At 36.8% G+C, this 27,815-nt stretch overlaps 1 protein-coding gene and 1 long non-coding RNA gene across 2 annotated transcripts in view; both read right to left on the minus strand.

The window, feature by feature from the left end:
- Nucleotides 1-13,662: 13,662 nt before the first annotated feature.
- Nucleotides 13,663-14,403, minus strand: LOC122140709. The gene is made up of 3 exons (XR_006157298.1): nucleotides 14,360-14,403; nucleotides 14,111-14,250; nucleotides 13,663-13,791 (listed from the first exon to the last, which is right to left on the minus strand). It is a non-coding gene; the product is annotated as an uncharacterized LOC122140709 (long non-coding RNA).
- A 121-nt stretch (nucleotides 14,404-14,524) lies between these two features.
- The window catches only part of LOC122141031, a 114,927-nt gene continuing 101,636 nt past the window's right edge, over nucleotides 14,525-27,815 (minus strand). Inside the window, exon 8 of the mRNA XM_042746817.1 lies at nucleotides 14,525-14,826. Within this exon, the coding sequence (XP_042602751.1) occupies nucleotides 14,525-14,826 (302 nt within the window). The remainder of the gene's footprint in view (nucleotides 14,827-27,815) is intronic.

The following is a 27,815-nucleotide window of genomic DNA, read 5'->3' on the forward strand; positions in this document are numbered from 1 at the left end:
GAAACCGTTAAATTTGCGTAATCCTATCAATACTGTAAAATAAAAATTTTAGTATTTCTCATATTAACCAAAATATTAATTGATATATTTTTATTATTTAAATTATGTTACTAGTACATGAATTATGTTCCACTGTAAAAATACAAAAATCATATTTATTAGTTATTATATACCAGACTTTTTTTAATTTTCAATAGGATTATTGCAATAGTAAGACTTTATTTTTAATTATAACAATTAAACAAACCAATAAAGTAAAATTAATATCTTGTTATTATTATTTTTAACAAATCATTATTTTTACTTTACTTTAAATATACCAATAAAACAAAGCCAGTAAAACAAAATAACACAAATAAACAAAAAAACTCTTACTATTGTAATACATCCATATTTGCACTGTAAAGTAAAAGGTCAGTATTTCCAATAATTATTATTTTTATTGTTATATTATAACACAAACACGTATAATTGCAGTAATCCGGAAAATAACTCTACTTTACAATAAAAAAAATATATATTTAATAATAACCAAATAAATGATATAATTATATATTTTTTAACAAATTACGTACTGTACAACAATTATACCAATTAAGTACTACAATAATCCTTATCTACGGTTAAAATAAAAAGTAAGTGTTTTAATTACTACTACTATTAATAATAAATAAATATTTAAATTTTATTTTATATTAGTCAAAAGTATTATATTCAACAAGTTATGTTATTATGTTCTTATAATAATAAAAGTTCACATTTTGACTCTAATATTATTAATAAATACTCCATCAGCAGACTGAATATTCAATAAATATTGCCAATATTTGTTACTATGCAATAAACAACGTTTTGATGGATTTTCTACATTGTAACTATTTAAATCACATACAATTATAATTAATATAATAACATTTTCCTAATCATTTCTTTATTGGTATAATGAAAAGTAAAATCATATTTTTGTTTATTTATTATTATATACTGAACCTAGTTTACAGTACCATATGGATCTATTGCATCAGTGTCCATTTTTAGTGATTTGTTTACTATATAATTTAAATAAGTAAACGTGTGACAATATTTAGTTAAAAATAAAGTGTTTTTTTTTTTCAACAGATTTATAAACGTTTCTCATCACAAATGTGTGAAGATCGTTGAAGCGTGTTGTGTGTATGTTATGTGTGTTATAAGAGACTCAAACTCTATTCATGCATCAAATAAATCAACCTGAAAGGTATTTGAAAATGCAGCATATTTTACTACAATAAGCCTTTGACTTTTGTTAAACTGTGAAGGTGTGTTTTTGGACTAAATCAGCTGAGCGTCTGTGACACTGAGATTTGTAGTTGTACGAGATTTTTATCACACGTTTATCAGCACATTTTGAACTCACTGAGGAAAAATCTGTTCCAAATTCACAAACGTGTGGATTTACTTTTTCTACCCACAAACACAACAGTTTCATCTTCTCAAACGTCTTCAGTGCAGGAGCTGAAAATCAGTGTTTGCTATGAATCACGAAGTGAAGAACTCATTCCCATGAGGCCACATGTTTGCTTAAAACACATTCACACAGCACCCCGCCTTACAGATGCAATAAAACAATCAAGCTCTGGAGACTATCAGAGGTGTTTCAGATCACGTGATCCTCACAGATGATAAAACTGATCAGCCTCTGAAGACATTAGAGTACTTTGTTCAGCGTGATGTTTCCAGATCACGTTATCCTCACAGATGATAAACGAATTCAGCTTGAAGACACTGAGAGAGTGTTTTCAGATCACGTGATCCTCACAGACGATTAAAAACGATCAGCCTCTGAAAGACATGAGAGGCATTTCAGATCACGTGATCCTCACAGACGATAAAACTGATCAGCTCTGAGACATTAGAGTTGTTTTAGATCACGTGATCCTCAACAGATCATAAAACGATCAGCTCTTGAAGACATTAGAGCGTTTCAGATCACGTGATCCTCACAGATAATAAAACGATCAGCTTTGAAGACATGAGAGGCTCGTTTCAGATACACGTGATCTCACAGCGACTTTAATACTGATCAGCTTCTCGACAGTATGAGAGGCGTTTCAGATCACGTGATCCTCACAGATGATAAACAATCAGCTCTGAAAGATATTACCCAGCCAGCATTTTCAAAGTTGATTACATACGTTGAAAAAAACGTCAGGTACCAGGGTTTGAATTAACATTGAATTACCTTTCGATTTTGCAAATTGGGGATCATCGTTGATATTGTGAGTGTTGATTCACACGTTAAAATCGCGACAGTATTTCACCATCTTACCTTTCATCATGGGTGAATTATGGTCGTTCTGTAGGACGTTGGATTAATGTTGAATTAGGTGTGTTGATTTTGCAATGTGAAACAAGGTTGATAACACAACGTTGTTTCACCGTCGTACCTTTCAACATGGGTGAAAACACAACTGTAGCATTCAATTTAGAGCCTAGTTTGCATGTTAGATCTACATCTGTACAATTATAAAGGTTAAAATGCAAAATGACTGGCAGCAATGGCTTTTACAAATCAACTTCACAATAAACTACTCACATGCTCAAAATTGTTTGAACAGCAAGTTTTTTTTGGAAAGATCCTGTATAAAACAAATGAAAAATAATCCCAAACGTTAGCTTTCAGTGTTTGTGCATGGATGTATTGTTAAAAAACCCATAGAAGAACAATACAAATACAATAATATTTACAGGTTTTGTAAAAATAAATTTGCATATTTTGGCACTGCACGTGCAAGAGAAACCCTTGTAAACTTTTATAACTGAAACCAGCTGATCTTTTATTTTGGTATTATAAAACTAGTAGTGGTTCTGTGAAAACATGTTTTACTAATGTGGTCTAATTAAAAGAGATTTGTACATTTTGTGCAGTGAAAATGTGTTGAACAGTTCGAGAATGTAACCTGCAACCAGGGGTGCCGTAAGGTGAGGAAAGTTTAGCGACGATTGCAAGGGCCACCGCTAAACGTTTTATTAGATTAGATTAGCTTAGATTGATTCAATTTTAAGTGTCACTTATGCAAGATACAAGTACAGAGCTACTGAACATGCAGTTAGCATCTAACCCGAAGTGCACGAATATAGTGTTTTTATATACATAAAAAGTGCCCAGTAAAGTGAAGCTATGGATTTACAGAATGTACAGTGGTGTCTGCTATACACCTACAGTATGAGCCGAGTATATACATAATTAAATAGTAATGCAGTTTAGGATTGTATGTGACATAAGACCATAGCACTGTAGGATTATCTATACACCATTATGAACCAGCCAGCAATGCGAAAACAGGGGTAATAAATACAAGTTGGATGAAGTGGCTTGCAAAAGTATTTTTTTGTTAAATGAATTCTATGTAAAAAACAGTGAGTGCAATTATATTTTTTTTTTTTTTATAGAATAGTTTTTACTGTGCATGATTACGTAAAAAACCAACTTAGTTTAACAGTGTGATACTAGAACACGTGTGGCAGCTCCTGTGCAAAATATGAGAGTAAATGAGTAGTGCAAAAACATGTCATGTAAAGTACTTGGAAACAGTTGCAGTAAGAAAAGTCGGTGCTAGGTGTAGATTGGTGGTGTTGGCGTTTCAGAAGGGTTCACGAGCCATCCCTCAGACTTAGGGAAGAAGCTCTCTCCTGAGCCTGCTCGTTCCGAGAGCTTATGGCGCCCTTGTACACGTTTTTTTCCTGCCGGATGGAGAGCAGAAGTGAAAAGTCCAGTGGGTAGGGTGAGAGGCATCCTTGATGATGTTTCTTGCCCTGCCCAGGACAGAGCTTTGTGAAAGGATTGTCAATGGAAGTTAACTGGGTGCCGGTGGGATCCGTTGAGCACGTTTTTCACCCACATCGCTGGAGTGCTTTGCGGGTCAGGATGCGGAGCAATTGCTGTACCCATACTGAGATTTGGCAGTTTGTGAGTATGCTCTTCGCAAGGGTACAGCGGTAGGAATTCCACAAGGATCCTGGGATTCAGGTGAACTTTCTTAAGGCTCCGTAAGAGTAAAGGCGCTGCTGATTGCCCTTTTTGACGCAGGGTGGGAGGTGTGTTACTGGGACCAGGTGAGGTCATCAGAGATATGGATGCCAAGGAACTTGAAACTTGGGACACTCACGCTCCACTACAGCTCCGTTGTGCGAGAGGGGGTTGGGTGTGTGTGTGCATGATAGTCCTTAGTTCCGGCCTGAAGTCCACACATGATCTCCTTTGTCTTTCTGGTTTTGTTTAATTCCAGATTGTTGGGTGGCTACACACCACACAGCCAGGTGCTGCACCTCATTCCCTGTTAGGCAGGACTCATGTTTCACAATCATCTATTGATCAGACCTACCACCGATGGTGTCATCTGCAAAGTTTGATTATGGTTGTTGGAGCCATAAACAGGACCCGCAGTCATTGGCTGAATAGGGAGTACAGGGAGAGCGTTCGAGTGTAACGAAGCACCTGTGTGGCACGAAGTCGGTGTTCAGGGTGATGAGGGAGGAGGAGAGGTAATCTAATTTTTTAACAGACTGAGGTCTGTTTAGTCAATACAAGTCTAAGATTCCAATTGCAGATGGGATGTGCTGATTTCAAAGTCTGGGCTGACGCTTGGAGATCAGCTTGGGAGGGGGATTACCAATTAAATGTCAGAACTGAAATCAATGAACAGCATTCTCACATGTGTGTTTGACTGTCCAGGTGGGTGAGGGGCAGAGTGAAGTGCACGTTGAGGAGGATGGCGTTTGTCCTCTGTTGACCTGTTTGTGGCGATAGGTCCAAATTGAAAATGGGTCTAGTGGAGCACGGGACACAGGGATTATAAGTGGGGAATGCAATCAGCCTTTCAAAGCACTTGGCAATGATGGGGGTGAGTGTCAACAGGGACGGAAGGTCGTTAGGTTACCGAGGCAAGTTTGTGGAGTGTTTCGGTATTGGTCACGATGGATGGTGGTTTGGAAGGATAGTGGGGGGACAGTTGTTTGGGGCAGGGACAGATTGAAAATGTCCCATGAAGAACCTCAGCCCAGTTGCTCCGCACAGGGCTTAAGCACCACCGACCAGGGTATTCGTCAGTGGGCCAGCTGCCTTCCGGGCATTCACCTTACGCAGAGTGGAGTAAACAGCTGAGGTGGAGAGTGTGAGGGGCAGTTCACTGGGGTTGATGATCAGCTTTGAGTGAGGATTGCCTTATTATTTTTATCAAACACGAGCATAAAATGATGATTGAGTTCGTCAGGGAGGGAGGCAGAGGGAGGAGGGGCGGCACAGTTGTTAAGGTGGTTTGTAATCTTGTGTGGATTGTATGGCCTTTGCCACATACGCCGGGGGTCTGAAAAGAATTGACAAGTGTTCTTCAATCCTCTGTTTGTGTGCGTGTGTTTGGGCCATGGCAGCTTTTACCCTTCCTCAGGTTGGCTCTGTGCTGAGCTGTAAGCCTCCCGGTCTCCCAGACCTGAAGGCTGCATCTCTTGCTTTGAGCAGGAGGCGAACCTCTCTGGTTCATCCAGGGCTTCTTGATTGGGGATTTTTTTTTTTTTTTATTTTTTTGTGTGTGGTCACACTAAACCTCTGTGCCCACACCTCTGTTGATGTGTCCCAACGACAAGAGTTGGTGTAAGTGTCAATGGTTAATTTTCGGAGTCTGTGGTGTGCCGCATGGGCAGGCCAAACTCACTCCAGTCTGTGTGCTGGAATTGATGTTGAAAGACTGGGGAAGTCAGCATCCTTTCCAGCCAAGAATTTTAAACATTTCTTATGGTAGGTTTCACACACATTTGAATGACCGGGGGTACTTGTTGGGGAGCAGCCACAAAAGAGAGGTGGTCAGGACTGACCCCAGGTGGGGGGAGGGGGTGTGACTTTGTAGGCATTCAGTCACCATTAGTATAAAAACGTGGTCCAATTTGTTTTATGTCCCTTGTAGGTTGCAGGAGACATTCTGATGAAATTTAGGGAGAACAGATCTAAAAACTAAAAGTGGAAGTGATTGAAGTCCCCAGCAACAATAAAGGCTCCATCCGGGTGCGGGGGGTTTGTAATTTTGCTAATAGCAGCACTAAGTTCTTCATAGCCACGTTTAGCATTCAGCGTTCCGGCGGGTACATTTATCAAACTGGCAGCAGCAACAATGGCAAGTAAACTCATCGTGGTAGATAGGAAATGTGGGCCTGCACTGTTTGATAATCAGGAACTCCACATCCAGGCAGGAGGCAGTAGGTATCAAACAATGACAGAGTCTGATTGCACCATGGATTTTGTTTAACATAAATGACATACTCCACCCACCCTTGTTTTTTACCAGGAGGTTTCTGCTGACTCTGCATCAGCCCTGAAAGAAAGAGCGTCCAATGCCCTATGCCACCATGCTGTTTTGGGACACCGTTTGCAGAGGCCATGTTTAGTGGAAAAAACATAACATTTACAGTCCATAAAGCCACTTCTGTGTGAGGGTCCATAGATTCGTTAAGTTCGCTCCCATCTTGTTTCATCAGAGACCGTACCTTGGCAAGGACAGATGCTGGGCAGAGCTGGTCAATGTGGGTTTAGCCTTAGCTTAGCACGCCCCTCGACGCTTCCCTCCCCCCGCTTTTCCCCCCGTCTTTGTTTACGGTCCTTCTCGGACGCCGATGCCGAGCACTTCCGGTCTGTGCGAATGATCCGCCTTGGTCCGCGGTGATCTTTCAGGTAGCTCCGGCGGGAGGTTCGCTGAAGTCGAAAGGATGGTTAAAATATAAACTACGTTGGAAAACAACCGTTTGGTGATTGATTGATCAAAAGTGGGGGGACCTTAGTTTTTACTATAGCTATAGTTCGCATACAACAGGAATCACGTGAACACGAATGAAAATAACCACGGTAAAGTAACACTAATTATGCGAAATACTGGTAAGAACGCTGAGACGCCTCGCGATGTGTGTCGCACAAAACAGCTCGCACCGCCATCTTGTGTCTATGGGCGGTTATAGGGGGGGAAAAAAACAGCATATTCTCTAATGAGGGGAAAACCCCCGCCGGACTGCTTGACTGCGTTTTTTTTTTTTTTTTTTCGCGGTGAGAACGTGGAATGTGATTTCTACCGAGAGGGACCCTAAAATGTTAGGAAAAACCAACAACCTCGTTACATATAGGGTGGTTGTGCTTTAGGTTGATCCTTGAAAGTGTCCCAGCTCTAGTGGTCCTTTCTGATGCCGTCCCCCGCAACTCTACTCCCACTTGTGTGCTTTCTGTACTTTCCTGTATAAACAGAGAATACACAAAAATCACCCAAAAATAAGCCTCATAAAATATCAACTTTGACATAAAAATATTTACATTAAATATTTTTTAACTGAATGCCCAAAACCAATCACCACAATATTTTTCACATTTTTACAGTTCAATACACAAGTGGGGATGTGAAACAAAACAAAGTTCACACAACACTATTTAATTAAACACTTATTTTAATGCATTCAGATGAAAGTTTACAATATTAACAAATTATGTCACAAAGTAGATGTTTTTCAGAGCCCCCAAGTTTACACTGTCTTAACTTCAGGAACCCTAACTATACAGTGTATTTTAGTAAAAAACAAGTAAAAATTAAACAATTGCGTAAGATTTGTATTAAACTAAGTAACATCACAAAACACTAGCTCACAAAAGGTCAATGAATCTCTACGCGGAAGGGACAGTGCAATGTATCAGAGATGACAATTTTCTTACCAATTTGTCCAATAAGAAGCTGGATACCTCTGATGACTCTACAAGGGGAGTAAAGAAGAAAATGGTTTACTAAAATCTTAAAAAACGGATTTCATCTTATACCATTTCTTAAAAACCAGTGGTCTCAAAAAAACTGGTTTATGTACCAAGTTCAGTTCATTTAAAGTTTATTGTTTGATAAAGCGCTTTTTTATGATACAAATCATTCCCAACAGCAACAACCGTTTTTACAGAAAATTAAGTTTCTTCAATATTTAGTAGTAGCTTATTTCAGGGATGACTGTGCATACGGCAGAAAATGTTAGGGGAAAAAAAAATCCATTTAAGATGGAAACAAACAGGGACTATATTTAACACTATTAATAGCAATTACGCAATCAAACTTCTTCTAGCAAAATGTGGTAGTTCTGTATGTTGTTTCATGGTTAGCATCTCTCTTCTCAGCGTGTCCTGGATCCAGACTGGGAGCTTTGTGTAAAATCCTAGTTACCTATGGACGCTAATTATATGGGACAAAATGAATTGAAGGTTGAATGTGTAATATTTGGATATTGATTTTGCAAGTGTAAACTCTAACAAAATTTCTAGTTTTAGGCTGGTAGTGTTAAATAGTTGGCTGTGAAGTTTAATTTTTTTAAAAACGAATATTGAACATTTGAAATTTAACAAAATTGAAAATGTCATGTTTTTAGGCTGAATTTTATATAGACTGTATTTCAAACAGCTAGTTTTTTGTTCTGAAAATTCTTATACTGCAAATATTTAGTTTTAAAAAAAATCGAGATTCAAGTTTTTTTTTCAAGGTGAAGAAATTCAGAACTTTTCAAATTCGTTTTCTAAAATTCAATGTGCCAAAAATTCAAAACTACAAAAAATTCAGGATCTTACAGAAAATGAAGGTTCACAGGGTCATCCACAAGGGAAGAGTAGATGATCTCAGAAAAAGTCGAAACAGAAGCTTTTGGGGCCAATTGGGGACTGCGCAAGTTTTCCAGCGCGAACGTGGGTGGTGGTTCAGAGGTTGCCACTCTCCATGACTCTGGATCATGAATGCCGCCCGGAGGTAAGTGATTCTTAAACATGAATGATTTTGTGTTAGTATTAATGTTAGGTTTGCGTTCTCAGGGCACACGTGAAAACATTTGTCCTTGTTTAAAGAGGCCTCTGGTGTTTTTGTTTAAAGGTATATTTTGTGTAAAATTGTGATTTAGAACGCCCACCCGTGTCTACTAGGCCCTAAGTTACACAGCACAGGGGGGACGGCAACGCAACGGCGCCGGAGCCAAACGCAACACAGTGGCTTGATAGCGACCTGTTGCAAAGAGCTGGGGGACTAGTTCAGAAAGACAATAGGATGGGGAATCCTGTGTGCTGTTGGGGGATTTCTTTTTCACAAGGGTCACTCGTTACGCACCGTTCGCGTTTGGTCTAGGAAAACTGCGTCGTACATCGAGAGGGTGTGCTGTAATCGTGGATACGACGCGAACGGGAGTGCTTGCAAACCTCTTCAGGGACCGTGACTTATTTTCACAAGACCAGGCACTAGCCTTGAGTACCTTATTGCTTTGTCTAAAGCATTACCACTCAATAGTCATATTAAAGTAAAAATCAAATGTATTACTGCGCAACTTTCATGAAATAAAATCACCAAAAAAGCCAAACCTTTCCCGCTGGAAAAAAAAAATAGTCCCTGGCTGTGAGCAGCAGCAGAAGTTTAAAATACTTTTTCGCCTGTAATGTTAGGTGGCGGCAAAGACAGTCCTTTATTACTTAGTCAGTCATCAGGTTAGTAGAGTAAGACTTTTTAATATTGAAAGGACAATGTGCATTTATGTAGGCTTATTGTAAGACATTTACTGGCTAATTCACCCACGGCCAAACTTGCAAACAAATAGTTTGTCACAGACCGTCGTGTTCAAAAACAATGGCGCATCTGTTTGTCTGTATGTAACCATTTGAAAATGTAATTTATTTGCACTCCTTTCCCCCAGTGCTGGCACTGTAACTAAACTTAAGCATTTATTGTTACAGGGAAACAGATACTAGTCTAGATCATATATGGGAAAGACTTCGCTCACGTTTGGAGCATGCCACTTTGCCAGGATGTGCCTGTGGATTTGGGACTTTTTAGAATTTATCTGTGTTTCAGGATGGTTGGTGTTCCTCAGTGCCGTATACCCCCCAGGTCATCATTCCTGTTGATATATGGGAAGGTTTGACTGGTCTGCATCATGCAATTACTTCAGAAAGACAAAGAAATGAGACGCATGGTTGTGACAGCGCACTTTGAAACAAGGGTAGTTCGTGGACGACCAAAAGCAGTCATTGGTTGTGAATATCTCACCAGTTTGCTTGAGATGAACTTTACCAGTGAGGTGCATTGCCTTTCTTCTGCTGGGGGTATCTGAACGGACTTTGTACATAGACGACTGGCAGAGTTCAGACGCTATCAGTTAGATCTATCAAGTTAGATCACTAACAGCACAGTGAACTATAGACACATTAGTGTCTTCTATTAAGTCCAGAATGCCAAACTCTGGGTACAGGATGGTGAAAGGGAGCTTTGAAGCTGAAGGGGCACAAGGTACAATATGAGCGGGTGAGGACATACACTTCATCGAGTGGACACACTGGGAGTTTTATCAGGCTGACAGAGCTGGGTTGTGTGTTGTACGGAGGAGATATTCAGTCCCAGGTCCCAAATCATTGCTTTGCACATTGACACTAATCACAAATAAGGTAAATATTCTGTGTAAGGTTTTATTCTTTTTAAACAAAAGTTTCCTTCTTAAGACAATAGTTTAAAGTCCCCCTGTAATCAATCATTTATTGAAACTCATCCCTTAAAACTAATTTTTGATCAGCCAAAATTACATATTTAAACATTGTATTTTTCCTGTTGAAAAAAAAATCTTGCAAAGAATGAGTTTTACTTTTAAAACATTTTTGCTGATAATTTACTCACCCTGATGTCATCCAAGGATGTCCATGTCTTTCTTTTTTTTTTTGAGGAAAACCTTCCAGGGATTTTTTTCTCAATATAATGGACTTTAATGGCAACCAATGGTTGGAAGGTCATGGTCCGTCTCAATGCGCTTCAACGTTTCAACACAGATCCCAGCGGTCAAGAAATAAAGGGTTCTTATCTAGTCTTATCACGATCGGTCATTGGTCATTGGGCAAAGACTAATACACATACTAATAATGATATGCATACGTAAGGACCATTTTAAACAATAAACTGACACAAATACATATAAATGTGTCATTCAACATGCATATATCATATTTGTAAACACTGGGTTGGTACATCCGACTACGTCTGGCGCTGACCTTTCCACTGTGATGACGTAATGCGTGGCGCATCTCAGAGATAGTACAAGATGGGCATTTGTGGTAGTATATATATATTTTTTTCATTTTTTAGAAAATGACTGATCGTTTCACTAGATAAGACGCTTATTTCTCGAAGGGGATTGCTTGTTAAGCCTTTGATTGAGACTGACATTTGGACCTTCAAACCATTTGGTTTCCATTGAAGTGCCATTATATTTGAGAAAGATCCTGGAATGTTTTCCTAAAAACCTTAATTTCTTTTTGACTGAAGAAGGAAAGACCATGGGACTTGGGTGGTCTTGGTCAGTGGGTGTGTGTACATTATCAGCCCAAATTTTTTTTTTGAAAGTGAACTAATCCTTTTAATGCCTTTAAAATAGCTCGTATGTAACTTGACACCCTTGCCTAATTTAGTATGCACGGTTCTATGAATATGCAAATGAGCCCTGTCTCCACTCACTCAGCTCAGAGATCCACTGGAGTGATGATCACACGTTGACCTGAAGCAGTTGCATTATTAGTAAAATAATGCACACTCAAGGTGGTAATGCAGTCACGAAAAGCGGGAGTGGCCATTACACCTCTGGTGTGCATATTTTTTTCTAATAAATTCAACGGCCTGTCGTCAATTATTCCTTACAGAAGTATAGGTGTAGTCATGTTAATGTCAAAATGTTGTCCAATGCACAAATTTAACATCAACTATTCATTGTTTTTATGCATCATTTTTTCACCCAGGAAACATTAAATTAACCTTTGGAAATGAGGACTGGGTTAAGTATTAAAAACACAGTGCCTTGACCATCTTTGTAACATTTATAGGGTCAGAGGGGACCATGGAGGTAGGTGAGAATGTGGACATTGCACGTTTAATGTTCACAATTCGTGGCACAGGGAGATTTAAAAGAAAGTACTATGTGGCAGAGATATCTCCACTATGTAACTGTGTGCTTTATACTTCAAGTGTTTGTTTGAACCACCTAATTGCTTATGAGTTTTCTTGTAATGCTTTTGTTATAGAATAGAGAGACTGTGGAGAGGTGTGTGGACTGCAGTGACCAGTGTGTACTATGATGTGCTACACTATCTTGAGGAGGACAAACTACCTTAATATTGCAGACCAAACACCTCTCTTCTGTTGCCACTATACATTCCTGCCAAGGCTACAAGATGATCTAAACTTTTTCCGAGATGGGTGGGATAATCACCCTTTGAGAACAGAACATAGCATGTCTCCAAACACCAGCTCTGGGAATTGGGTCAAATTCACTATCAAGTTGATTTGATCCCCCCAAACGAAGAGGTATTCATGCAAATGTACAGCCATGTTTACATAATTTTTTTTTTTAGAAAAATTACAGGGGTCATGAGAATTCAAATATTTAATTCAGTGGCATTTAAACACCTAATTAGCATTCCAGTAATCATGCAAATATAATATTTGGAACTATTATAGGAACGAGAATGTATACCATTTTATAGATGCATTTAAAATATATATATATATATATATATATATTATATAATATATATATATATATATATAATATAATATAAAATGTCCTTTTGTATACCCAGGAAATTAACATTGCCGAGATTGATTGGGAAAGCAGTGGGCTGCCTACTGATGAAAGTGTTGGTGTTAACGTTCCTACTGTACAATGTCCACTTACACCAGAGCAACTTACTGCACTGAAGGACACAGTGGATCCTAGGTCACCATCACAATCCTATGGGATAGACATTTACATGGCTGCAGTGCAGTTTTGCCAAGCACTTGAGTAATGACACATTAACTGCTGAAACAATTTGAATTTATTTGGTGGATAATTAAACCATAAGATTACATGTGTATTTTTGAATACATAGAAGTATGGATTGCTAAATTGCTTTAGAGCAGGTATGTTAACTATTGCATGTGTTTTTACCCTTCTCCAAAATAAAATGGCAATAATACATGAACGTATTACTTTAACTGCTGAAACAATTGGAATTTGATGGTTAATTAAACCATAAGATTACATGTGTATTTTTGAATACATAGAACTATGGATTGCTGTAGAGCAGGTATGTTAACTATTGCATGGGTTTTTTTACCCTTCTCCAAAAATAAAACGGCAATAATACATGAACGTATTACTTCAACTTCATCAATGTCCAAAAAACAGGACAAACTTTGGTAATGTAATCTAATTTATAGATCGGGTGTTACTATTACAGTTTTGGATTTCACAGATCTAAACAAGGCCAAAACCATATTCTGAAGTGCCAATGCACATAAGGAGATCATCCTTAAAATTGGTGAAATCCATGTAGTGGGCTGGGAGGCGTAGCACATTGAAACAAGTGGAGGACTTCGGCATCTCAGGGTTAACCACTTCCACTACCATCTTTCCTTCTGGCCCTTCCCACCCAAGCCAAAACTTCACCAAGTTTTTTAAGGTCTGAGCTGGATGCTAATAAAACAAAATCAACAATTAATTACTCACCACAATGTCGTTCCAAACCCAACAAAAAAGTTTCATCAAGTAGTTTACCACAGGCTTTATTTTACTCAAATTATAAAACCCCATAGGAAAATTTATTTAAAAAATACATTTTTATACCTGTCTTCAATAAAGTGACGCAAATACCACGAGATGTGACATCTATCTTCTAGCGAACAATCTTCGTCGTCTTTGTCCTCTCATCATTCACACTGATATCCGAGGGCCAGCAGATACATTGAGCAGCATCTGAAACAATTACATATTTCTGTTGCAACAGGTCTGAATATATATATATATATATTATATATATTATATATATATATATATATAATATATATATATATATCATCATATACACACATCTCAAAACTGTTTATGATATACACAGGTGAAACTTGAGAAATTGCATGTAATACATATATAATTAGTTTCACCTTTTTTAAATTGAATCTGAAATTAAAACGATATTACATGTTTTGAGTTTCACCTGTAGATATGTATAATAATAGATATACACACACCACACACACACAAAACAACCACCTTATAACAATTAAATTTTTACCGATGGGGTGAGTTACGTGAATTTTCATTTTCCCTCAGAAAGATTTCCACATCTTTCCTTTCACTCAACAGTGGCCACACTCTGGTTTCTTTAAGTCCTTTACGTATTTGTTTCAACTGCCGTAATCTCCTTCCAATGACCTATAGTATTGCATATTTTAGATTATTAGGTTACATGAAAAAAAAATAATATTAATGCTACAGTACAGCAATGCTAAAACTTAAAGCTCAGACAGTAAAAGAACACTACCGCATGTGGTAATAGGCGCTCAAAAAGCCACTTTCGGTTTTCTTTTGGTTGGGCCATGAAAGATCCCAAGCAAGACTCAGGTCAAGGACAGGTTGATATTCTTCACTACTGAGTTCTGCCTCTCCATCAAGCGCCATGTAGAAAAATAAATAAATAATGCAACAATTATGAATTGTTTAAATTACTGATTATACTACCAATGTACTTATCAGTGTTAAATGGTTTCACGAATATCATGGTCAGGACAGTCTTCGATTTGCACTGTAGCAGTCTCAGCGCTGAACCACCTAGAAGTACATGGACTATTGCTTGGCTGACTCCAGCCAGCCGAGGTCCACCATGTAGGAATGCAGGTCCAATCATGCGTCCTGCAACTAGGAACAGATCACTCTCTATGAGAAATTGTGAAGATGATGGAACAAGATGGCCTGGTTCACCTTCAAAGAGACAGGTCCTTGCAGTATTTCCTGTTTTTAAAATAATGGGCTTAAATTAACATTGTGGATTCAAAGATGTGACAAACACAAAATGCCAGTCAATGTTCCTTAAAAATAGTTAACATACCCATGTTAAAATTGAAAACCATGCTGAAGCCTCTGTATAAAACAGTTTGAAAAAGAAGTGTCTAGTCACACCTTCACCAATGGCAGCATCCCCTGATTGTAACGGATTAAAAATAAACAGTCCCAAAAAGAAAAAGCAGAAAATGGCCAATAAAACCAGCTAAGAATGCCACTGAATAAATGCATTTATATTTGTTTAATACCACCCTTGGGAGTTTTGCACTTCACAGGGCATGCCCATTCCATGCCGTTTTGTTTTGTAGAATGCAACAAGTTCTCTGTCTTGATCTTCCTTGTCCCCATTCTCACATCCATGGTCATCAAGAGGGATTTTCCAGTCTCATGTTGGCGAATTATTTCCTTAGTGTATAAGGATGCTGCTTTATTTTTATCTGGTTCAATTTTCCAATCTGCAAAACGCATAGAAGCAACATGTCAAACACTTTTCAGTTGAAGCTAGTTGTGTACTCCACTACTTCAGTGCTAGCCTACATCTCAGAAATGTGTTACGTTTATCAATTCTATTTCAACTTAAACAAAAAACACATACCATGACTCATGCTTGTGGCTTTAGCTGCATTTGAAGGTTCAGCGGTATAACGTCAACGGCACGTAAAACTCCAGATTGTAGATGGTTCTTCCATAGACACATTTAATTCCAGAGGTTGTATACTTATAATAAAATACACATACTTCATTTACCATACTTGTGTGCAACAAAAGAACAAAAATACAATTTAGAATGAATTACCTATTCAATTGATATTTGCTGTGAAGAAGAGCTGAGGCAATCCTAACAGCACACACAATAAAAGTATACATTATGTGACCAACAGGGGGTGATTCTAGGATTTTCATTTTAGGGGGGCCCAGCCCCCAATGAGTGTATGATTTAAAAAAGTAACACTTTAGGGTCCAATTCTCACTGTTAAGTAGTTGCTTATTAACATGCATGTTACTAGGATATTAGCTGTTAATTAGTAGATATAAATGGCAGGGTTTTATAATCACTGAGGTACCAAATGCGTGGTAGTTTAAGGGGGTTCTGGGCTATAACATTTTAAGATGTTTTGTAGGCCAAAAAAAAAGGATAACAATAGCTTTAAGTAGATTTAAGTAGATTATTTTTCTCTCCTCATCTCCATCACTCTTTTTCTATTTGTTCTTATCTTGCCCTGTCTCTTCCCCTTATAAAGCTGAGCTTTGAGTGATATAGGCTTTTCATTTTTGTCTGGTGTCAGTGAAGAAAGTAAAGATAGGGTCAACTGCTATTATGAATCATTTTCTCAGATATGTTAAATTACTGAAGTCTACCAGGAAAGCTAGGTAACCAAGTTTATTTAATGAATATGTACATTGTGAATACATTTTTGATCTTATGCCTAATACAGGGCTAAAGCCCCCCTAAAAAGAGCCTAGTGACACCCATGGGTGACAAGTGATACGTTCCTACAGATTTCTCAGAGAATGTTACATGCTCTCTTAGTGATATAATATTGCTCCTTGTAAATTTTTGAAGAAAAACATTCACTGATTAATCTGGAAATAAGTATTTTGTGCACTTTTAAAAAATAAACTGTCAAATAAAATAATTTCTCACCTGTCACCCATGCAAAAACTTGCGTGAATCTCTATTACATCGAGAGACAGTTCTTTTTGACATATGGGGCAAGTTGCCTAAAGTAAAAAAAATAATAAAAAAAAATAAGCAAAAGTAAAAAAAGCATCTCTAGAAAACACACACACATATATATTTATTTTATACCCATTTTGTATCCATACTTGCAAATTATTTATTAAATTAAAATAACTATTTTTAATATACATTACTTGTTTGGTTTGTTCAGCTTCATCACTGGTCTGGTCAGCATCATCATTTGTCTGTTCAGCATCCTCACTGTTCACACAGGTATTTATGTGTGTAGTCAGAATCAGTAGTGGATAACTGACTCCACATCTCTGGCATTTCTCTTTTTGGCATTTCATTAAAAGATTCAGATTCAGGTGGCAGAGCAGTGGTGTCAAGTTCTATTTGTAGTGGAGCAATGTAAAGAACTCCTTTAAATCCATTTGTTGCCGTCTTCAAATTCTTGGCATTGTACCTACTTTCATCCGGTGGAATAAGAGGTGAGCTTCCGGGAGCCCCATCCTCCTTAAAATAAAAAGAAATAAAAAATACCATTGTACAAAAATACAGAAAAATACAAAATGCTATCTGTATTTTTTAGTTCAGGGTCAGTTTTTTTACTAAATGTTTTGTCCCTGGTGATTACCTGAAGATTTATAGAGAAGCCAACCCCGCTTTATTTCTTGAAATTTGGGGTACGTCTTCCTTCAGGTCGGGCACATATCTAAAAATACAAAAAAAACGCCTTTATCATTAAACCTTTATTGTCAGTATAGCACACTGAAATAAGTGTGGCAAATAAATACAGAAATCCACTATATCCACATAATCGAGGGCAAGGAGATCAAATAATTTAATCAATAAAACACATGTTGGGGGAAATTAGAAAAAAAATGTTAAGTGAAAGTGACGTGGGGACATTCAGCCAAGTATGGTTACCCATACTCAGAATTCGTGCTCTGCATTTTAACCCATACGAAGTGCACACACACAGAGCAGTGAACACACACACACACTGTGAACACACACCCGGAGCAGTGGGCAGCCATTTTTTTTATGCTGCGGGGCCCGGGGAGCAGTTAGGGGTTCGGTGCCTTGCTCAAGAGCACCTCAGGTCTCGGTATTGAAGGTGGAGAGAAACTGTACATGCACTCCGCCCCCCACCCACAATTCCTGCCGGCCCGAGACTCGAACTCAACAACAACCCTTCGATTGGGAGGTCCGGACTCTCTAACCATTAGGCCACGACTAAAGGGATAGTTCGCCCAAAAATGAAAATTCTGTCATCATTTACTCACCACCCTCAAGTTGTTTTCAAAACCTGTATGAATTTCTTTTTTCTGCTGAACACAAAAGATGATATTTTGAAAAATGTCGGTAACAAAGCAGTTGATGGACCCCATTGACTTCCATAGTAGCGAAAAAAAAAAAAAATACTACTGAAAGTCAATGAGGACCATCAACAGTTTGGTTACCAACATTTTTCAAAATATCATCTTTTCATCAGTTTTTTTGTTAACATTTTTTTTAATATCATCTTTTTTTGCTCAACAGAAGACACTCATACAGGTTCGGAAAAACTTAGGGTGAGTAAATGATAACAGTATTATGCTAAACTGAAAGTTGTCTCTTCCTTTTAGAAACCGTTTATTTATTTAGCTCCGTATTTTTTATTTTTCCTTGGCACATGCAAATGAGAGGGTGTCAATCAAACATAAGCCGGTCTCTGTGTAACCATTGGCTGAAAGTTATATTAACAGTTTACTGTACAAACGAGATAGTGGCAGGGAAGCTCATATACAGCAAGTCAGCCATGACCACAAAGGGCATCTACTAATTTTTGCAAATATCATTCATTTGAATGACAATGATTGAACGTTTATATTTTTGGACTGTGATTGGAATTTGCAGATGGTCCCTTTAGCAGCCTAAGTGAATATGCAGTGAATATCAAAACTGAAATCATTTTACTGCCCTTTTTTAGCAGACAAATGGATCTACACCCACATCAAAATGTAGCTGCTAACTAACCTAAAGCGTGTATAGATGCATCCATTCTGAAGAGAATATAATCAGCAGATAGCATTGGCTACTACTATTTTTCAAACATTGTCAGCCAATGGTGGAATATAGAATGCCTTCTGGTGTTTGATTGATTCCCTTCATTTGCATGTTTGCACCAAAGGAAAAATAAATACGGAGATACATTCGAAAATGAATAAATTTCTTGAAGGAAAAAAATGAAACCTTTCAGTTTAGGAATTTCCTTTAACTTGATTTTTCTTTTCACTTTTCCAACATTGGTTTTATTTATTTTCTCCTGGCACATTTAATTATTTATACTTTTATTTTTGGAGGAATATGTGGACTGAATTAATATGAATTAATATATTTATCCATTTATATATTTATTTATTTATTTGTTGTTTTTGCAGGTTTCGTGTACAGTGTAGATCAAGCCGTACTGTCATCAGTTCTCAGTTCCACGCAACAGAAAAGTAGTAGCATCTTGTAGTAGTCAGGATTATTACAGTCAGTTTGGATGGTGGCCCTCTGCTGAAACAAGGTGCTGCTGAACAGTGGTGCTGCCTATGGAAGCAGAATCATGAAACTGAATGATATATACTTTAAGTAATTTCAACATAACCATGCATGCACAAATTCATTCATACAGTAGGTGGCCATCCAAAACGTTGGTTCTACTGCTGCTCGTACCGCCGCCGTTGCGTTTGCAAAGTGCATTTGCAGCTTTTGACCGCTGAGTGGCGCTTTAATCACAAGTTTTCAAACAAGTGCATCAAAGCACATTTTCGCAAATTGACGTCAGCGTTGCCTCACCGAAGTGTTTATATTTGACTGCAGTCGGGGGAAAATGAAAGAAAAAATTATAATATTCACAGATGAAAGTTTAGTCTTATGAAGATATGTGCGTTTCTTAGAACGAATTCAAGCAGGATAAATGTCAAGCCTATGAGCCTATGCTTATATTTCTCTACACATATTTTAGATTAGACCACATTTATATAGTGTGCAGTATTATTTATATAATATGAAATTATGTGTTATATTATTTAAAAGAAAACGTGGTTTACTTTGCATCGGAGCATTAAAAGTGGTAGCCTATTGTGAGCTAGGCTTGCGTGTTTTTATAAATTATTTTCTTTATTTTAGTAAAACGTGAGGCACTGTATAATTTCGCTCCCATTATTTAGGCCTAATTAAAACAAGAAACGAATAAAATTACACCTGCACGATTTAACTAAATCATTGAAACTCTGGACTGATTAATAAAACGTCCTCACTTATCAACAAAGTGCACACGATGTGTTTTAAACAAAAAAAAAAAAACCTTCATTAATTGACAACTTCAGTGATTTTAAATGCCGAGTCTTCTTTACTTGCTTTCACATAATTTTTAATATGTGAAAGAGAAAATATATCTACAGAAAGCTTGAAATGTCTTTTATAAAACGAATCAATCAGAACGAAAGCATTCTGTAATCTGTGAAGAGTTGTATTTCTGTTTAAAGGCGCGTTCATGTGGGAGAGAGTCAGCACTGTGAATTTCATCTTGTAGCCGACAAGCAAAACATTTGTTTATTAATAAATAATTAAAATGTCCTCCTTTTTCACTATTATTAGGCTACTTTCTGCCTGTGCTTTGTGACAAACTTACTGCATGTTCTTGAGCGTGGAATATATTAAGGCTGGATTATAGTTGTAAATTTAATATAAATTTGCGATTAGTTGAATAATGACAAATGAACGACTAGTAACTAGAAAATCTTACGTGGGGGCAGATCTATTAAATAGCCTCTAGACATCTCTGTTTAACGTTTTTTAAAGCATTTTATACGTGTTTGCATAAATTCTTCTTTCAGAACGGTCTGTAATGGAGAGATGTCTTAACACTGATTTTTCCTCTGAAAACACAAAAAACGAAAATTGAAATAAAATAAATATTTTATGTTTTGAGAATGATGGGTTTTGATTTAAATTGGTAAATTTTTTCGATTTTTTTGTGAAAAAAAAAATCGGGGATTTTTTTTAGGTCATAGGCCTATCGCCCAGCCCTAATGCGAAGGTTTTTTTTTTTTTTTTTTTTTTGAAAAAACAAAAGTGATGGGACCCATTAAGTTATCAATAACTAATAAACTTTTATTGCGCTATACAGTAAGTCAACATTTGAAGTGGATCAAACCTTTCTTTAAAGTTGTCCTAAAACATGTTCTGCAAGTTTGATACCCTCGTGAAGACTGTCCATATGAAAGAGCAAGAAATTCACACCTTTATCTCGACTCCCCCCACAAGCTATACAGAACTACCTACCCCCGAACCCCCTCCAGCTGAACTGAACTCGGTCTGTTTTTTTTGGCTGTGAGGACGCGGTGTGTTCTCATGTTACTCGGATTGAAACATGCCTGCACTCAAGCAGCCTTACTCTTTTTATTCATTATTTTTCCCGCAGGCCATATTATTAGTTTTTCACAAGACCAATAATAACAAATTATCAATTGATAATTAATCATTATTTTTGCCAAAATCATTGTTATTTGTGAACGTAGGCGTTTGCGGAAGGCTTTAAGACCAAGCGGAATCCTCCGTAAGCTGCTCCCGCTTCACAGCGCGCGGGACTCACGCAAACTGACCCAACATTTGGCAAGGCAGGAAAACATTCAGTGTGCCTGAAGGAAGACTTATTTTATTGTAAGTTAATGCTGTTAAATAGAGAGTAAAAAATAAATAAATAAATAAATAAAACTAGTGTAGGCTATTCTTAAACTTGGAGCTCATTATATTGAAGTACAATCCAAACACCAGACGCAACCTGCACTCTCAGTGTTCTTTCACTGAAAAGTATGCATTTTATTTATTTATTCACAGGCTATATGGTTGAAATAGTTATATTTTAGTTGAAAACTTTAAGTGCCATTGTTTAAAAAAATGCATCAAATGTTTTCATAGACCTTCAGTTGTCATGCTTTTGGAAATCCCATGCCATTTGTAATTTCACTGTATTTTCACCTCCTAAATTACTACCCCCCCAATTCTGGGGGTATGGTAAAATTTATTCAGACCGATGGCATTTTGTATGACATTATTTATTTTTATTTTTTTATTTTTAGGAATAGGCTAATTGTAGCCTACATAAATGGATGAATCAAAACAAATATAACTTTTTAACTGCATGCAGATATAGGCCTATATTATTGTACATTACAAATATTTGGATCGTCCCTTATTTTATTAAAGAATAAATACTTATTTTCTTCAAGAATAAACATTGTAAATAAATGATTAAAGAAAGAACCTCTATTAGCCCTTATTTGTAGGTTGTAGGAGATATGTGAGCGATTCATAGATTTAAAAAAGAAAAAAAGTGGGTGCTTGGTTTCAGAAAACGAATACAGCTCGTAAAAAATGCTATGATGAAAAAGTCATGCTAACTTATTAATTCATAGAAATAATTTAAGCAATTAAAACCTTTTTTATACTAGATTCAACTTGAATTTCAAATACTATTAAACTGACTTTAAAATCTCAAGGAGTTATAAGTTGAAACGGTAAAATGTCACAGTGAATGTTAAATAGCCTAAATGAACTTGTATCTTGTATAGTATCCGAAGACTTGAGTGCATGTTAGTATAAAACTAACAATATAATTTTTTTTTTTTTTTTTTAAATGAACAATTCCTGTATAAAATGTGACAGCAACCTTTATATCAAACATTTTGAAATCGTCCACAGCTGAACAACGCGAGAGGCAGATCTGAAGTTATATTTGTTTTGTTCACGAAGTGAATGTGATGCAAGTCATTTTTAGATGCAATGGAAAAATAAAGCTGGATAAAAACACACAAAAACACGCTAAAAAATAAATTTACATTTGTGAGAGAGGCCTTGGTGTGCCCATTAGATGCATTTTATTACATTCAGAAATAATAACGGCAGGCCTAATAACAGGACATTTTTTCACTTTATAACAAATCCTTTAAATTAAAAAAAATTATCAGAACAGAACAAGAATTACAAATATATAATTCTAATGGATAAATATAATTGCGCACGGCTAGATAATAATATAGGCTTATAAACAACAACAAAAGTATAATAATTAAAAATAATTTAAAGTGATACATAAGGTTGGGCTTATCCTCTCTCATTCGGGACAAATCCAAACATGTTGCCCATTTGAAGCAAAACTATTATTCATTAGGTAAAATAGGTTTTTGGATTTTCACATGTGTTTCAGTATCGACGGGAAAAAAAAAAAAAAAATAATTAGCAAAATTATGCCAAAGTGGCCCGCTGCTCGGGCCGCATGGCTCGGTGAACGACTGCTTGCTGTTTCCAATGAATATGTACGCGTGAGGCACCAGCGCGATCAAAAGTCACAATTCACAATTATTGGTCACACAGTAAAGGCATAATTCCAAAATGCAGTGTTAGCAGTTTGAAAAATCAAGAATAATAACAGAGTTAATAAGACTTATTTGTAAATGCTGGACCGTTCTCATTTCGCTCTGCAAATGGAACCTGAAGATTATTATAATTTTTTTTTTTTTAACCAAGAATGAACTGAAATGAAAACATTTTAATCCGTATATATATATATATGATGTTTATTTTTATTTTTTTTTTTTTATATATATATATACATATATACACATATACATATACACACAGTACAGGTCAAAAGTTTGGAAACATTACTATTTTTAATGTTTTTTATTTTTTCTTTTTTTTTTTTGAACAAGAAGTTTCTTCTGCTCATCAAGCCTGAATTTATTTGATCAAAAATACAGAAAAAAAATGTAATATTGTGATATATTATCACAATTTAAAATAATTGTTTTTAAATTTATTATAATTTAAATTATCATTTATTTCTGTGATGCAAAGCTGAATTGTTAGGATCATTATCACATGATCCTTTAGAAATCATTCTAATATGATGATTCATTATCAAAGTTGGAAACGGTTCTGCTGCTTAATATTTTTTCAGAACATGTGATACTTTTTTAGGATACTTTGATGAATAAAAAGAAGCTATGTTTTTAAAATATAAATATTTTGTAATAACAATATACACTACTGGTCAGTATTTGGGGTCAGTAAAACATGTTTTACTTTTTTAGGATACTTTGATGAATAAAAAGTAAAAAAGAAAAAAATGTTTTAATTGATAAAAAGTGATAGTAAAGAAAATATATTATTAGAATATATACTATTAGAGTTTTTTTTTTATTTTGAATAAATGCAGCTCTTTTTAACCTTTTTATTCATCAAATATATTAGACAGCAGAACTAGTTTCCAACACTCATAATAAATCAGAATATTAGAATGATTTCTAAATGATCATGTGATAGACTGGATGTTACATGTGACACTGAAGGCTGGAGTAATGATGCTGAAAATTCAGCTTTGCATCACAGGAATAAATTATTTTTTTTAAGTATATTCAATAGAAAACTATTATTTTAAATTGTAATAATATTTCACAATATTATAGTTTTTTTCTGTATTTTTTATCCAATAAATGCAGGCTGGATGAGACAGAAGAGACTTCTTTCAAAAACATTAAAAATAGTAATGTTTTCAAACTTTTGACCTGTACTGTATATATATAATGACTGTTTAAAAACAATAGCATGCATAAGAGCCTTTGTGTAAAGGCCTTATAATGTATAGTATAATGTAATCCGTCCCTTTGCGCCAAGAATGAACTGAAATGAAAACATTTTAATCCTATATATATATATATATAATATATAGTATATATATATATATATATATATATATATATATTTGTATATATGTAATGACTGTTTAATAAACAATAGCATGCATAAGAGCCTTTGTGTAAAGGTCTTTCTTTAAATTTTGATGAGTAGACTGTAGCCTAAGACTATCACTATATTTTTTTTTAATGGCTTTTAAGGATGTTATAGTGTATATTATAATGTTATTGTTGTTTTTAACATCTTCCTTTCATTTTACGATTACATTCAGTTCGCAATCCGTTCCCTTTGCGCCACCTGGCGGTAGTCTCGCGAATGATTTTTAACACGCAACTGATTTGCAGTTAACGCTGCGGCGGCGGTACGCACAGCGGTAATACCCATTTTGGATGTTACCTACTGTAAGCTACATGTATGCAGTGAAAGCAAACAGAAAACAGATTTGGCAACAAAACCATAGTGACACTGCTACTTCTCTGTCAGTTTTTCTATAATTAAACTCATATATATACACATCAGTGTATCTTTGAAAATAATCTGCCTTTCCATGAACATCTCTCTGCTTATAATACTGCTTGATGATGAACTGGAAATGCTGCATGCAGAAGTAGTTGTGCAAGCAGTCAAGAGAGTAAAAAGTCATAAAATAGATCCAAAGACGAATTAAAAATAATTCCAAGTAATTTACCATTCCCATAAATAACCCAATTTTCTAAGTAGTATTTGATCAAAAGAAATGGAAACACATAATTGTTACCTTACGGGCAGGAAAAATTAGACTCCTCTAAATCACTGTCCACTGTAACTTTCTCTAGAGGCAGAAATCCCAGAAATGCATAATTTAAAACACCATGTAATAAATCTGCAATTCCAAAACATTACCTGTATTAGAGCATGTGTGTAATCCACCTATTGCAGAATAAAAAATAAATAACACATTAACATCTCCAAGTTGAGAGAGAGAAAGAGGGGCTGTGTTTACACTGCAAGGCTTAATGCACAGATCCAATATTTTGACTGTACCAGATTTTTTTTGTCCTGCCTGTTTATATTACACTTAAGATACGACTTGCCATCCAATATCTGTATTTACATGAATCATCATCCAAACAGAATGATTCCATTGAAAGTGAAAGTGTGCACACACATAGCAGTGAACACACACACACACCGTGAACAAACACCCGGAGCAGTGGTCAGCCATTTATGCTGCAGCACCTGGGGAACAGTTGGGGGTTCGGTGCCTTGCTCAAGGGCACCTCAGTCGTGGTATTGCCAGCCCGAGACTCGAACCCACAACCTTAAGGTTTGGAGTCAAACTCTCTAACCATTAGGCCAGGACTTCCCATTGGTGATGCTCATTGATGATCGCTTTCAGTGACACGGCTGACACTCAAGTTTTGAATAGCCATATATAAAATTATTTATAGAATTCATGTGGAGTGGCTCTTTGATTTTAATGCACAGCAGCTGTGATAATCTTGTCCACGCTGGCACATGATCATGGTATAAGCGAGTTAAAGCTGTAATTAATGTTTCAAAACTTGACCGAACTGATACCATAACAGTAGTTTTTTTATGTATGGTAATTTTTTCTTTGTGTCGTTAGATCTAGAATTCTGAAGTGAAATATAGTGGTGTGGTTAGATTTCATTTATTTACACTGAAAAAAATTATAAACGCAAAACTTTTGTTTTTGCCCCCATTTTTCATGAACTGAAAACCAGTCAGTATCTGGTGTGAAAACCATTTACCTCACGCAGTGCAACACATCTCCTTCGCATAGAGTTGATCAGAATGTTGATTGTGGCCTGTGGGATGTTGGTCCACTCCTCTTCAGTGGCTGTGTGAAGTTGCTGGATATTGGCAGGAACTGGAACACTCTGTCATATATGCTGATCCAAAGCATCCCAAACATGCTCAGTGGGTGACATGTCTGGTGAGTATGTTGGTCATGCAAGAACTGGGGATGTTTTCAGCTTCCAGGAATTGTGAATAGGTCCCTTGCAATATGGAGCTGTGCATTATCATGCTGCAACATGAGGTGATGGTTGTGGATGAATGGCACAGCAATGGGCCTCAGGATCTCGTCACCATCAATGAAATCCACCTGTGTTCGTTGTCCATAACATATGTCTGCCCATACCATAACCCCACCACCAGCATGGGCCACTCGATCCACAACGTTGACATCAGCAAACCATTCATCCACACGACACCATACACGCTGTCTGTCATCTGCCCTGTACAGTGAAAACCAGGATTCATCCATGAAGGGAACACCTCTCCAAAGTGCCTGATGCCTTCGAATGTGAGCATTTGCCCACTCAAGTCGGTTACAACGACGAATTGCAGTCAGGTCGAGACCCCGATGAGGACGACGAGCATGCAGATGAGCTTCCCTGAGATGGTTTTCTGACAGTTTGTGCAGAAAATTCTTTGGTTATTGCAAACCGATTGTTGCAGCAGCTGGTCTCAGACAAATCTGGTCTCAGACAATCTTGGAGGTGAAGATGCTGGATGTGGAGGTCCTGGACTGTTGTGGTTACACGTGGTCTGCGGTTGTGAGGCCGGTTGGATGTACTGCCAAATTCTCTAAAACGCCTTTGGAGACGGCTTATGGTAGAGAAATGAACATTCAATTCACCGGCGATAGCTCGGTGGACATTCCTGCAGTCAGGCATGCCAATTGCACACTCCCCCAAAATTTGCGCCATCTGTGGCATTGTGCTGTGTGATAAAACTGCACATTTTAGAGTGGCCTTTTATTGTGGCCAGCCTAAGGCACACCTGTGCAATAATCATGCCGTCTAATCAGCATCTTGATATACCACACCTGTGAGGTGGATGGATTATCTCGGCAAAGGAGAAGTGCTCACTAACACAGATTTAGACAGATTTGTAAACAATATTTGAGAGAAATAGGCCTTTTGTGTACATAGAAAAAGTCTTAGATCTTTGAGTGCAGCTCATGAAAAATGGGGGCAAAAGCAAAAGTGTTGCGTTTATAATTTTGTTCAGTATAAAATGAATTTGAGAAAGAGTTTGTCTGTGCAGTGAAGCTGAGAGTTTAATTAAACAGCAACATGATCTCCTTGCTGAAAATTATAATTTTCAGTGGGGATTGGATTTATGTGTTGTTTAGATGCAGGTCAGATGTCCAGATATCAGATATGTATCCGATCTAAAACCACATTTGGAAGTGTCGGGCGGATGCGAAAAAAATTAGATCTCAAGCAGATTTTTGTGTTTACATGTGTAAAACAATATCCAATCTGTGTCACATGTGAGTAAAAAAATCTGATTTGTCAGATCAGTCTGTATGTCGATTTCATCAAGATTTCTCCCTGTAAAATCTACCAAGCGTTCTTTTTCAAGTGCCAGAAGAATTTTGCTCATTTTGGCCAGTTGAAGTGAAAACTGACTAACTAAGTTAAATGTGCACATACCTCATCAGTGAGTTGTGTGGGTCCTACAGGACCAGAGCAGTTCTCTACAGCTGTCATAACGTCATCAACCCTAC

Source organism: Cyprinus carpio, chromosome A4 (assembly GCF_018340385.1).
Source record: "Cyprinus carpio isolate SPL01 chromosome A4, ASM1834038v1, whole genome shotgun sequence".
Taxonomy (NCBI): Eukaryota; Metazoa; Chordata; class Actinopteri; order Cypriniformes; family Cyprinidae; genus Cyprinus; species Cyprinus carpio.